At 52.3% G+C, this 12,999-nt stretch overlaps 4 protein-coding genes across 4 annotated transcripts; 2 read left to right on the forward strand and 2 right to left on the reverse strand.

Annotated features, from left to right (window-relative positions):
• The first annotated feature begins 931 nt into the window (after positions 1-931).
• On the forward strand, positions 932-4,074 carry SMAC4_03790 (uncharacterized protein). Its single transcript, XM_024655585.2, has 5 exons — positions 932-1,735; positions 1,872-2,062; positions 2,159-2,623; positions 2,698-2,814; positions 2,894-4,074. The coding sequence occupies exons 1-5, from the start codon at positions 1,295-1,297 to the stop codon at positions 3,840-3,842; spliced, it is 2,163 nt and encodes a 720-aa protein (XP_024511460.1). The 5' UTR covers positions 932-1,294; the 3' UTR covers positions 3,843-4,074.
• Positions 4,075-4,152: 78 nt separating this feature from the next.
• SMAC4_03789 (uncharacterized protein) lies at positions 4,153-5,701 on the reverse strand. The gene is made up of 3 exons (XM_066090003.1): positions 5,028-5,701; positions 4,369-4,918; positions 4,153-4,287 (listed from the first exon to the last, which is right to left on the reverse strand). Exons 1-3 carry the CDS (start codon positions 5,585-5,587, stop codon positions 4,252-4,254), a joined length of 1,146 nt encoding a protein of 381 aa, XP_065946434.1. The 5' UTR covers positions 5,588-5,701; the 3' UTR covers positions 4,153-4,251.
• A 286-nt stretch (positions 5,702-5,987) lies between these two features.
• Positions 5,988-10,710, reverse strand: SMAC4_03788 (uncharacterized protein). Its single transcript, XM_003347642.2, has 4 exons — positions 9,193-10,710; positions 8,514-9,113; positions 6,404-8,448; positions 5,988-6,338 (listed from the first exon to the last, which is right to left on the reverse strand). The coding sequence occupies exons 1-4, from the start codon at positions 9,371-9,373 to the stop codon at positions 6,273-6,275; spliced, it is 2,892 nt and encodes a 963-aa protein (XP_003347690.1). The 5' UTR covers positions 9,374-10,710; the 3' UTR covers positions 5,988-6,272.
• Positions 10,711-11,323: 613 nt separating this feature from the next.
• SMAC4_03787 (uncharacterized protein) lies at positions 11,324-12,264 on the forward strand (the record flags this gene model as incomplete). Its single annotated transcript, XM_003347641.2, has 1 exon — positions 11,324-12,264. The coding sequence occupies one exon, from the start codon at positions 11,324-11,326 to the stop codon at positions 11,825-11,827; it is 504 nt and encodes a 167-aa protein (XP_003347689.2). The 3' UTR covers positions 11,828-12,264.
• Between the last annotated feature and the right edge of the window lie 735 nt (positions 12,265-12,999).

The following is a 12,999-nucleotide window of genomic DNA, read 5'->3' on the forward strand; positions in this document are numbered from 1 at the left end:
CGACCATCACACTTCCATCTGCAACCAAAAGCAAATGCTAGGCGCCAACTGTAGCCGTTGCCGCATTTGGTCGGTCAACTCGCTCCAAGCTTCTCAAAGAGGAACAAACGGTGGTTGGTTGGTTGGTTGGTCGCGTTGCTGTTGTAATGATGTGTTGATGTGTTAGCGGCCGTTGCGTTGGTAAGATATTCCTTTCTCGCTTCTTGCGCCCATATCATTGGACTGGGGAGTGAGTTGGTCCCAGGTCTGGTTGTTCTTACCTTGCAACTTGGGGTCTGTCTGGCTGGCTGGCCCGTCTGACATTACCTAAAGTGATGAATACGACGAATGCGACGAATGCGAAGATCTCGCCTCTACTACTAATTCTCCCTTCCATATGCCACCCTAACATAGGTAGTCACAAGGAAGGCCGCAACTCGCTAACGAAATCCGCAAGTGGACTAGTCAAAACCTCGACAGGACATAGCAGGTAGAAAACAAACAAACAAACTCGACAGGACAAACAGTGCAAATGGGGATTACTTTCCTGTTCCAGAATCCAGAACTTCCACTTACTAGCTTCTTTTCAACCCTCTCTCTCGCCTAAAAAGACAAATCAGACGTGAGTATCGCAAGAAAAGAGGCGCGGATAGTGTAGACCGCCTGCTAAAGAGCAGAAGCACCTTCCTGTTATATACAACTTTTAACGAGAAAAGCAGTGAAACTTGAGGTGCCGCATGGCACACACCATTAACATTTTATCAAGCCATGCCAGATGATCGCTGCACAAGCAACGTCAGCACGCCTATTTGCTTGGTAGTGTAGAGGTTTCCTTAAGTGTTGAGAGTTGGGGGCATACTGTTCAGATGGATTGGATGGTCGCTTCTTTAACGACCGGTATGTCCCTTCCCAAACCGACGAAACCGATGATCTGAAATTCTGAATCGTCGAAGGCCGCACCTACCTACCTACCTGCTTGGAAGTACAAAGTGGTGCTCGACTTCCTCGAAAACTATTCCCGCAAAGTCGACCATGACCTGACAATAACATAACCTGGTGTTCGTACTTGCTTCAGCTTCTTGTTCTGGAATCGAGTTTGGCCCTCAGAAGTTCTGGTTATGAGTCCGAATCACCTGTTGACTTCTTCAACTCCGTCTTGAACTCTTCCACTCACACTTCCGTCGCCTCAAAGCCCCGGCCACATTATTGCATACGACTACTTCATATGGTTATACCAACAGACAGACAGACACTCGCTCGTTGTTTATCCCACATACTACAATACTTACCTCATTATCCCTTGTTATATTGATCGATGGTTATTCCAAACTACACCACCATGTCTACCTCTGACCAACAAGCAATCCGGCGTCAAGAATCTCAATCTCAAGCTCAAGATCAAGGGCAGCCGGAGCCCCACCACCACCAACAACACCAACCGACACCAGTAGCATCGGCCTCTACAGAACTTCAACAACAGACACCGGAAACTCAGCAGCAACAGGTCCCTCAAGACGGAAGCAGCGGTGATTCGAGTGAGAGCTCTCTAGAAATCATTAAGGATTATTTCCGAGACGACAGCCCATATATACAGCCACAGCCACAGCCACATCCGCCCGTTCTCGCCGTCGGAGGACCCGGAGGCAAGCAGCAGCAAGAAGAGCAAGAGCAAGTCCAGGGCCAGCGCCAGCGCCAGGTCCAGAGCCATGAAGAACCATCAAAGGACAACGAGAATGGCATCGTCATCAACATCGAGGTTAGTTCAGTTCATAAGACACTCCGTTTCGATACTACCTAGACTTGGTTGCTTCCTTTCATTTTTGTCTTGGTCTTGCGTTGTGTTCTGGCATTGATTGGGTGTATGTTTCTAATACCAGGTATATCTATTATAGGAGCGGCGGCGTGTAAACTTTGAGGATGTTCCTCTCCAAGCCGATGACAACAACAAAGATGCACCACAGCCCCCTGAACATAACAATGAAGATGTCGCAGCAGCAGCGCCCAATCCCGATGACCTTTTTCCTCCCGATGCAGCTCCTCCGCTGGAGATGCCTCTCAAGGAGTATATCTTTCTCTGTTTGGGGTAAGTTTGCCTGCCAGCTTATCAGTGCAGTCTCTGTCTCTGTCTCTCCTCTCACTGTGTTCTTCCCCGAGTTTGTTTCACTGACCAGCAACGTAGAGTCGGCTTCGGCCTCTTCCTCTCCATGCTAGACACCACCATCGTTGCCACCTCTCTGTACGAAATCGGTACCGAGTTCGACGCCTTGGACACGGTCAACTGGGTCGCTTTGGCTTACACGCTGGCTTTTGTCGGATGCGCCATCTTGTTCGCCAAGGTGTCGGACGTGGTGGGGCACAGATACGCGTTCGCGGCCGCCTATGTGCTCTTTGTGGCCTTCTCGATAGAATGCGCGGACGCCGAAAAGTTGAGGGACTTAGTCATTTGCCGCGCGTTTCAGGGCGTCGGCGGCGCGGGCTTGTACAGCCTGGCGATTATCATACTGACGGAGGTGACGCCGCTCCGGTGGAAGAAGTTCATCGGGGCAATCATCGGGGTCATCATTGCGCTTGCTGGTGTACTGGGGCCGGTCTTGGGTGGTGTGCTGACGAATTATTTGACCTGGCGGTGGATCTTTTGGATCAAGTAAATGACTCCGTGACCTGTCTCCCTTGTTTTGTTGAGTGTGTGGTATGCTAATGAGATGCCGTGGGACACAGTATTTCTGGCATCGTAGGCTTGGTAGCGTTCTGGTTTGCATGGCCTCGTCCAGAGCATCTACCTGCTTATCAACGTAGGTCGTGGTGGCAGACTGATATGCTAGGATCATTTTTGCTGTGAGTAGTGGTCCTCTTGTGCCCCAGTTCCCGGATGGAAAAGCCTGGAATAAAACATGCTGACCCTTTGGGCTCAAAGCACGGGAGCCACCGTTTTGATCACATACGCCTTCCAAAGCGTGAGGGTAGGTTTCGGGTGGAACGATAACCTGTTTATAGGACCGCTGGTCGGCGGTTTCGGCTCCTTGATCCTCCTCATGGTCTGGACCTTGCTCGTTGACAACACATATTTGAAAATCCGGACGACTACAGTCATCCCGATGGTACTCATCAAGAACCACGTGTATGTCTTGATGGCTGCAAGCACGTGGTGTCTGGGCTTTGGCTATCTCATGGCACTGTACGTCTTCCCGATGAGATTCAGGGTTGTCAATGGGTACAGCGCTCTCCAGGCCAGCGTCGTGCTTCTGCCCATGCTTGGATTATCGGCGCTGGGTAGCATGGTGGCTCCGGGACTTAGCAAGAAGCGCAACGTGCTGCACTGGACCATAGCAGGCGGCGGCATGTTGATAACTCTTGGAACTGCTTCATCGGCAGGCAACGCAATGTCAGCCCGTCGGTTCGGTACCACGCTGTACGCGGTTTACGTGGGGCTCGTTGGTCTCGGGTTCGGCCTCAGTGCTGCAGCAGCGACAAATCTTGCGATTGTCGAGTCGCCCGTGTACGAACATGCCACGGCGCAGGGACTGGTAGCTCTGCTTCGCATAATGGGCGGTAGCATTGGTATTGCCGTCTCAGGCGCCGTGCTTGGTATTCAGGGTTCTTCTGGCACTCCGTTGGATCCGGAAAAGTATACCAAGGCGCTGGAGACGTCCATGGTCATTGCTTCTGCAATTGCGGCACTTGGTACAGTTTGCGCCCTCCTCGCTCGTCGCTGGATCCAATTGCCTATCGAGGTCATGATGCAGAGGCGCGATGAAGCGGAAGCTCGTCGGCAAGCGGAACTGGCCCCAAAGAGAAAAGCAGAAAGACTACTCAAGAGGCTTAGGCAGCAGGCGAGGACCGGTCGACGTCAAGGTGAAGAGTAATGGATCATGAAGACTGGTTGGATCGGTTCAGAATATAGTGTACTTGATATACAGCGGTTAACATAACGGTGTCCATGTCAAGTGGGGATGGGCGAGGTCTTTGGGGAGTGTTTGATTTTTGGAGTTCGATACCGGCGTGGAAAACGGATCACACACATGTCAGCGAGGAGCCGTTCACACGGGCACATGATGTCTTGATAGAAGCGTAACAGTTAGCGATCATTAATTAAAGAAAATGGGCTGCAACACTCACCTTAAACCCCCGCTTGCTCAAACAACACAGTGAGTTTGTGACGATCATATCGGCGTCGAACTCGCTTCTATCATTTCTTTCATATTCACACATCTTGGTTCTATGTATATACATACGGCTAAATACTTATCTACGTCCCCTTTTTACACTCTTTTTTTATGTCGACTTGCGGTGCATAACACCAGCACCAGCCTGCAACATCAGTTAGTCAATTTACACAACTTCACACCTCCGAGACAAAAACAGACAGAATGATATGAGGGAAGAACATACCTGATGACTAGGGAAAACCAACGTATCAGCAACCACAACGTTCTCCTTTCTTGTCGCAACAAACACCACAATCTCAGCAATGTCGTCCGGCGTCAACGGATCAACGCCAGCGTAGACTGCATCGGCCTTGTTCTTGTCGCCGTAGAACCTCACCACGCTGAACTCGGTCTCTACCTGGCCGGGATCAATCTCCATGATGCGGATGCGCGTGGCGATCAGCTCCTTGCGCAGGGCATCGGTGAAGCTGCGCACGGCGGCCTTGGTGGCGCAGTAGATGGATCCTCCGGCGTACGGCTCGCGGCCGGCGATGGAGCCGATGTTAATGATGTCGCCCGAACCACCTTCGTTTCCGCGGGCCTTAAAGATGGGCAGGATGGCTTGGGTCATGTTAATGAGGCCGGTGACGTTGGTGGCGAACATGACGTTGATGTCGGCTTCGGCGATGGATGGGGCTTGGGCGACTTTTTGTGTATAGTTTTTAGTATCATTCAAGTGAGCGTTTGAGCGAAAGTAGGTAAGGTAGGTCGGAACGGGAGTAGGGGAGACAAACCTCCTTTTACGAGACCACTATACACTTCGTTAGCCTTTTACTCAGACACTTATTCTCACTCACAACTACAGGGTCACGAAGATGACAGAAAAAGAAGAAGAATACTCACGCATTATTAACCAAAACATTAATATCTCTCCACTCCTCCGGCAGGTTACCCACGAAACCCCTAACCTCCTCAGGCTGGCTCACGTCCAGCTTTACGGGAAGCACTTGCACGCCCTCACCGACCTCTTCACGGATCTCCTTTGCAATCTGCTCCAGGGCATCGACGCGGCGGGCCGTCAAGATCAGCTTGAGCCCGTTGTTGGGCGCGGTCCGCGCAAACTCGAAGGCGGTGCTGCGGCCGATGCCGGACGAGGCGCCTGTGATGACGACGGTCTTATTGGCGAGGCGCTTGGCTGCTGCTGCTGAGGACATGGTTCTTCTTTTGATTTGATGGAAATATGAGAAGGGGTTGGTGGTCTTGGAAAAGGTGGGAAGAGATGAGCGGCTCAGGGTCCTGGAGATCTGATAGCGAAGTGTGACCGGGAGAGTTTGAGTGTGAGTGGTGGTGGTGGTTCCAACTGCCGAGGAGGAGATGGTAGTCAGATATCTAGCTGCGAGTCTTGATGCTGCTGCTGCTGCTGCTGCTGTTGTTGTTGGTGAACGTGTTCTTATGGAAAACATGAGAATGACAAATCAAAAGACGACGACAAAAGAAAATATGCTTTTGATAGATAAGTGTGATGGGCAACGTTCCGAATAATTTCCGAGCTTAAGCTTACCTCCGGGTTTCGGGGCTGGTGTAATGCGACTTTGGACTTTCACTCAGATAGCGATCAATGACGACGGGCAGCTCCGGAGTCGAAGACGTCCCGGCGGTCAGCCCCGCATGTGTTAGTGATTGCATAGTTAATACTGCGCAAGGACTAACAGATAGCCTGGCCGCCCCGTAGCTCCCCGAGCTCCCCCTAGCTACCCCGCATTCACGATGATCGCGCCATATTGGTCAATTCATAGACCATTCAACTCCATGGAGACGATGGCAGATCTATCATTTGTACAGCACATAAAAGTTTCAATTGGGTTGAGCAGAGTTCTGATTTTGTTCTTTCTTTGATTCTATTTCAATTTTATGCCTGACATCTGTCCGCCAACCAAAAGATGCAGATATGGTATCTCGTTCAATGCTGGATCATCCTACAATGCATACATAACTCCATCCACCACCTCCCTCCCTCTTCCATAGATCAAGACTTTTCCGGGTCCTGTATCTCATTGTCAAGGGACAAAACGGCACCAGGGTGCAGTAAAGACACTGGTGCATTTTCGCCATCTTCGTTCTCTCTTCATTCGGGAATGAGAATCCCCTTTACTCAGAGAACTTGCTATCAACCGGTGTTGTCCGGCCGTTGGTATGTGACATGCTGAATGGAGCCTGTGAAACAAAAGTAGTTAGCAACTAGTAAACTTGTCAAAGGGATGGATATGACCGTGACATACCAGCACTTCCTTAGCGTGACATATCCTCCAAGCCAGCCTACGGACGTTTCCGTCCGCAAGCACAACCGCAGGGGCAAAGTCAATACCAAACATATGCCTAATAGCGTACACAACACGCCTGGCGTACTTGCCATCTCTTTCGACATGGCCACCGAAACGCTCGTCCGCATTGCTGGGCGCAATATCGGGGTCGCGGTCCAAGCAGTTGCGGATAACGGGCAGGAGAGCCGCCTCGACGGCGCGCTCACCAACTTCTCCGCTGCCAGCGCTGATATCGACGCCTCTGTGCTCGTCGTCGAACTTGGGGATCTGGATTTCGAAAGGCTCCGAGATGGACATGACGTGATGTCCGCCACCGTGGTGGTAACGGAACTCGAACACACCCTGTGTCCACCACAGCTTGTCACCCTCGAAGATCATCTCACCCTCAACGAGATCCGTATCCTCAGACTTCTTCTCGACAGGTTGGTCCCAGACAAGAATGCCCTGGTCGGTCGTGGTATCGTACTCGCCAGGGTTGGTCGGTACCCAGCGGCCAAGGGACGGAACCTCGGTGACTTCCCTAGAGCGGTTGTCCGTGACCATGTAGAGACCGATCCAGTCCTTCTTGCTGTGTTTGGCGGGCGCAGTCCACTTGACGCGAATTGGGGCTCCGTACTCGAACGACTGGGTCTTGACATCCTTGAGCACGCGAGCGTTGGGGCTTTCCTTTCCGGTGGCCTTTTCGTTTGTGCCAACAACAGGTGTACCAGCTAGAGACAGACCGTAGTGCTTGGGATCATAGCCCGCAAGGTCAGCTGAAATCTTGCTGATGGTGAGACGAGCGGGGTACTTGTTGAACAGGGCCGAAGTATCCTTGACAATGGTAGAAGATCCGGTGGCGAGCCTGGAGCGAGCAGCCTCAACAAACTCATCGATAAAGTGCTTGGTCTCATCCAGGACCTTGTCAATGCTCTGCTGCCACTCGGTGACCGGGGGAGGTAGAGAACGCTTGATGAACTTGGTGACACCGGCATCATCGCGCAGGTTGCGGCCATAGACCTTTTGCATGTGAGGCTTCTCAACATACGCGAGGAACGCAAGGGTGAGGAAGTGGCCGGCAAGAGCCATGAGGAAGATGGCGCGGGACCATGTGATCAGCGCAGCGCCCCACAAGCCAGCGGTACCAAAGACACGCTCGGGGTTGTTAAGGAAGCGGTAGATGGAAGTGTAAGTGAGCTGCCTCTTGCTGTCGAAGAAGAAATCGCCATAGAACCATCCGAACTCGCCTAGCGACTCGTAGATGCTGGTAGCGGTCCAGACCTGGAGAGCAATCAAGCCCAGGCCAACGACGTGCTTCAGAAGCGCCCAGCCGTTGTCTCCACCGGCGGGGAATTCGTACATCTTGTAGCAGGCAGCAATGAAGGAAGCATGGCAGAGGCAGTTGCTCAGGTGATAGATACCCTTCCACTGGCGCCAGGCCTCGCCCAAGCTCTCGCCGTACTTGAGGAAGTGCCTCGTGAACATCTTCTCCTCAGACTGCATGGTCAAAATGACTCCTAGACCAAACGAGTACCACACACGCCAAGCCAGAGCGTGCAAAACGAAAAGAGCCTGGTAAAAGCGGGTGTTGGGGGTAACCATGGTGACGACGGCGAGGTAAGCAGAGAGGAGCACGACGGCAACATCTGTGATGCGGAAGAAATCGAGGTTCTTGAGACCGATGAGGTTGTGGACGGGCTGCGGGGAGTTGTCGTTATGTCTTCCGGAGGTAGAAGGAACAGAATACTCGGAAGCAACCTCCTGCAACTGACTACCAGCCTCCGACTCGGACCTCACGCGGGGCTGAGGCGGGTTATAGGTCTTTTCGATATGAGGGTTCTCGACGACCACCAAGAAGGCGAATTGGGCAGCATGGGCGATGATGGAGATGAAGAGGACGTCGTAGCTCGCGGCCATCATGGAGATACCGTAGTAGCCAGCGTATCCGATGGAGTACATGGGGTGAGGAGCCAGCTCAAAGACACCGTCGAAAGTAAGTTCCTGCTCAATGAGGTAGAAGAAGTCTATAATGGTCAGTTCCAGATTGTCCAATGAAGCTGATAGGTCCGGCAAAGGCGATTCAACTTACCACCCCAGTACCAAGCATAGTCCTTGACAACACGATGAGCATCCAGCTTGACCCACAGGTTGAAGCCAACCAGCGTGATTCCAACAACCCAACGGGCAAAGCCGACGAAGAAACCCTCGCCGTCCGGCTTGTGGGCGCAGACAATGGCGAACAGGCAGTAGGAGATGAAGTCGCACATGAGAATCAAGTCGACGACACGGCGGAAGGTAAGCCAAGTGTTGTACTCGATCGGAGCCTCTTCAAACTTGTAATCCTGGGGGATCTTGGTCTCGAGTTCTTTCTTGAGCAGGTTGTAGAGCCATGGGCGCGGGTTCTTGCCAGTCGCGGGGTTCTCGAACAGCTTCCACCTCTTGGCCCAAGTCACCAGGAGCTTGTACTTGGACTGGATAGTCAACAGGTAACCAATGCCGACATTGTAAGCCAACCTCCAAAACATGAAGATGGCGGCAAAGAGAGGCCTCTTGACGCCCCAAGGCAGGTAGTAAGCGGCGAGGAAGTGTAGAGCGATGATGGCGAGCACGGCGACATCTGAGAGGTTCTTGGGCTCGCGAGGGTCGAGCAGCTGGGTGACCATGTCATGAGTCGTGGGGACGACGAAGACTGAACATTGTGAGGGGTTGATGTTAGCTCATCCGTCTGGCGTAGAGATTGAAGACAAGAAGCCGAAGTATCTCCTTACCTGTGCCATCTGGTGTTTTGCCATATGTCTTCTTGGCCCTCGACGCGGCGGCATCGGCCTCTTTCTGCTGCTGCAGCAAAGCGTCCTCTACATCCTCGCTGGCGGCCGACGCGGTAGGATGCCGTTGGCGGACATCACTGTTGAGCCTGGCGGCAGAGGGATCTGCTGCCGAGGAGCTCATTTTGGGTCACGGTGTTGAAAACCGGATTGACGTGTATATGTGGTATAAGCGTTGAGCTTGTGTGACGGACTGAACATCCCAGGAGCGAAACGGGAGCGGAGAGCGGCGATTCAGATTGACGGCGGTTTTGTACTCGATTGGGCCGTTTGAAATTTTGGGCGTCGGAGCGTGACCACCACAAGGAATCCCAGACAATGACCCCGAAAAATGTTCAGGAAAGTGCCAAGCTTTGTTGTTCGTTATCCGACTGGTACTTTGCTCACTGATACAACGATGAGACAACCAACAAGGTAAGGCGCGGGATGACAAAGAACGAACTGGCCAGAACGCGGGTGTTTTTTTCGGGACGACGTCAGAAGGAGGGGATTCGTAGAATACAAGAGCAAGGTGGAAAAAGAAAGATTCCGGATGTAACACTCTCTCTCTCAACTCACACAACAACTACTGTCGACGAGACAGACGAATGGACAGAGTGGGATGGATACCCAGCAATCTTCACATGCAATTCCTCGTGTCTCTCAAAGTCAACAAACTCATGTGGGTTCAGGGGGGTGTTCTCCAGTCGTTGGGGAACTTTTTTGGGAACTTGGGGGTCCTTGTCTTGCCTGATTGTCGATCCCCTCTTTTTCCCCCCTCCTACTGTCTCGCAGCTCGCAGTCTCCCACTCTGTGAGTCCCTTTCTCGCCAGCATCAACCGCTCGCGGCTCTTCCGGGAAGCGGGGGCGCCGGCCGGCCACTCGGGAGACAGGACACTGGACACGGTATGCGCAATGCGCGGAGACCCGAAGGCGTGCAGTTGTGAGGACTCACTAGACTTAGGGTCCCGCCATTACCCGCACGTCCGTGAGAAATGATTCGGGCTCTTGAGCGATCCCGGACTTCCACTTGTGCCATTCAATTGGACGATCCTTCGGCTTTGGACGATAGGGCCGAACCTGGGAACGCTCGTCGACGACGAGAGGGTTCGGGAAGCATCTCTGGAGAACTGGAGTTATAAAGGCTAAAACGGCCTGGAACCCGCTTCTTGTGCGGAGAGTGTCTTCGCTTCAAAGAAAACCCACCAGGAGCTTGTGTCGAAAAGGAAGGAGGATGGGAAGTTTGAGAGCGGGTTTGGTTTAAGGCTGGGAATTCGGAGACTTGGGGACGACAAACAGCTGTCAACACGCGACTTTGTCGACGCTATCTGCACGCTACTGACGCCCCAAGCTCGTATCTTGATTGATATTGTTAGTGAAGACTTGATAATCTGGTGAGATCCATGTGGGAGATCGACGACATCACTAACGGGACACTAACGTAGACTAGCTTTATCTTATCTTGTTATACCCTGCGAGCCTGCGTGCCCAGGGGAAACATTTGTCAGTCGTTGCCAAACATCGCAGACTCCTTCACTTGAAGTATGCTATTTACATCAAATGTGTTTTCTCTTGGATTTCTTTTTATAGCCCTTGGACCCGACCGGATCTGTATGCGCAAGGGTGGCCAGTGGTGATGCATGGTGCCTGGCGATCCCCGAGTTTATGGCAAGAACATGCCCTCGACGCCTTCTGGAAAGAGTCGAGAGAACCAGTCAACACGTTCCTCTGGCTAGTACACACTTCATTTAATTGGATTCTTATGCTCAGCGTCAATCAAGTGATAGAACAATCTTCTAAACTTCAAGCAACGGTCTTGAGAGAGTGGCAACGACCACTCTGCTTCAAAGGGAATCACGACGCCAAGACATTGCATAAACATCAGAAATGTCCAGGTGGTATCGAACCAACACACCAAAACACCAGGCACTCTACGGCACTTCTCGCTATATTTTTAGAGATGCCTTCAAGTAAACGAGATACTAACTCCCATGCTTGATATAAGTCACGCTCCCCTACATAGACTTGAAAGAATACCACACCTTCACACTCACCCCTCCTCTCCTCCATCAGTGTCCTTTCCTCGTCCATCACGATGCTCTCCCGTCTAAGTGATCCTTTCCGCTCCAGCTCTCAAGCTCCAGCTCCAGCTCAAGCTGCAGATCGAACTCGTCGCCAACACCCACGGCGTTACCAGTCAAACAAACGCAACAACAACAGCAACAAACACACTCGTCAAGACTCAGAGGGGATGAAATCCGTAGCATCCTCTCCATCTTCTACCGATTCGCTCCCACCTCCTACTCCTCCAAAGGACGAACCCAAATCCAATAACAATATGGCCAACACTTCCACAAAGACCGTTACCGAAAAACCAAAACAACCCCCTCTCCCGCTCCCGCTCCCGCTCCCTCCCTCCCCTCCCCCTTCCCCCGACCCATTAAAGTCCAACCCACCCTTTCCCTTTCCAACAGCCAGCTTCAGCTCCCATCCCCCCTTCCCCCCAGGAATGCTAACGCCCACCACCCTCAACGGCCCTCAACAGCAGGCACAGAACTCGCCCTACGCCTCTCCCGCCGTCAAGCCTCCGAAGCCCTAAAAGAAGCCCAACGCGCTGAACGTGCCTACACCAGCCGCAAGCGAGCAAGGCTGGCACGCGCGAACAAAGTCGAAGCTGCTGCGCACTTCCGGCAGGCTAAGGAGCACTTTGCGCTGGCGGTGGGGTTGAGTTGGAGGTGGGTTAGGGGAGTGCCGTGTTTGATTGAGCAGGGGTGGGAGGAGAGGAAACGGGTGTGGGCAGAAGAGAAGCGGGAGGAGAGGGAGAAGAGGGAGGAGGTGGTGGCTGTGAAGGACTCAAAGGGGAAAGGGGAAGAAGGTAAAGGGAGGAGGACGGGGGTATGGAATTGGAAGGGAAAGGAGACTACGACTACTAAAGAAAGTGTGAGGGAGGTTGTCGGTGGGAGTAGAAGTGAGGATGAAAGTGAGGATATCGGCGGGGTGGGTAAGGGGGAGCATGTGAGAGGAGGAGGAGGATGAGGGGAAATGGGAAGAAGGAGAAGCAGCGGGGTAAGAGGAGGAGGGAAGAAGTGAAGGAAGGGGATGGGAGCGGGCGCTGGAGTGATGAAAGTGAGGAAGAGGAGCAGAGGAGTGATTCGGAGAGTGCCGGTGGCCATGGCCAGAGCAGGAGGAGAAAGGGAAAGGGGAGGATGTATATGGATGAGAAGGTGTAAGGGGTTTTCTTGGTGAGCAGGAGGAGGCTACCGTTTCTTGGGTAGTTGTGATATTGGTGATGAATCTTAGGCCCGCATTCTCCTTTTTCTTTTTTGCATCCGTTTCCGAATTTTCTCCTTCCAACACTTTTCCGGGAAACAGCCCTGTTTCCTTTGTTAACAATTTCCACATTTCACGAATTCATGAGGGAGGGCGGAGGGATGAGTGACTTTCACAAGTCAGCGTGACGACCTTTAACGGGAATGATGTGGATGAGAAGGAAGAAAAGGGGGAATGATGTTAATGAGAAAGAAGATGAAAATGAGAGATGAAGGAACGTTTCAGCTGGTATGAAAGAGCCCAAACTTACGGTCTTTTGAGATAAGTGGGAGGAGTTTATGAAGGGACGAAGGGACTTCATGAGAGATTCTGTCAGCTTTCCGATTTAATGGTTGATGTCGCGAGTGTTGAGTTGAATAGACAGAACGAACCTACCTAGTATTAATGATAATGTGTCAAAGTGTCAACAAAGCCGAGTTCACTTTATTCGACACGAGTATA

This window comes from Sordaria macrospora, chromosome 3 (genome assembly GCF_033870435.1).
Source record: "Sordaria macrospora chromosome 3, complete sequence".
Lineage (NCBI taxonomy): Eukaryota > Fungi > Ascomycota > Sordariomycetes > Sordariales > Sordariaceae > Sordaria > Sordaria macrospora.

Excerpts from the sequence above, each read along its gene's own strand:
- SMAC4_03788 (XM_003347642.2), bottom strand. The coding sequence starts at position 9,373 with ATGAGCTCCTCGGCAGCAGATCCCTCTGCCGCCAGGCTCAACAGTGAT. Across the intron at positions 8,449-8,513 it reads CTATGCTTGGTACTGGGGTG|ACTTCTTCTACCTCATTGAG; the intron begins GTAAGTTGAATC and ends TGACCATTATAG. Across the intron at positions 6,339-6,403 it reads GTCACGCTAAGGAAGTGCTG|GCTCCATTCAGCATGTCACA; the intron begins GTATGTCACGGT and ends TTTGTTTCACAG.
- SMAC4_03790 (XM_024655585.2), top strand. The coding sequence starts at position 1,295 with ATGGTTATTCCAAACTACACCACCATGTCTACCTCTGACCAACAAGCA. Across the intron at positions 2,063-2,158 it reads TATATCTTTCTCTGTTTGGG|AGTCGGCTTCGGCCTCTTCC; the intron begins GTAAGTTTGCCT and ends CCAGCAACGTAG. Across the intron at positions 2,815-2,893 it reads ATGCTAGGATCATTTTTGCT|CACGGGAGCCACCGTTTTGA; the intron begins GTGAGTAGTGGT and ends TTGGGCTCAAAG.
- SMAC4_03789 (XM_066090003.1), bottom strand. The coding sequence starts at position 5,587 with ATGTTTTCCATAAGAACACGTTCACCAACAACAACAGCAGCAGCAGCA. Across the intron at positions 4,919-5,027 it reads AATGTTTTGGTTAATAATGC|GTTTGTCTCCCCTACTCCCG; the intron begins GTGAGTATTCTT and ends TCGTAAAAGGAG. Across the intron at positions 4,288-4,368 it reads TGGTTTTCCCTAGTCATCAG|GCTGGTGCTGGTGTTATGCA; the intron begins GTATGTTCTTCC and ends CTGATGTTGCAG.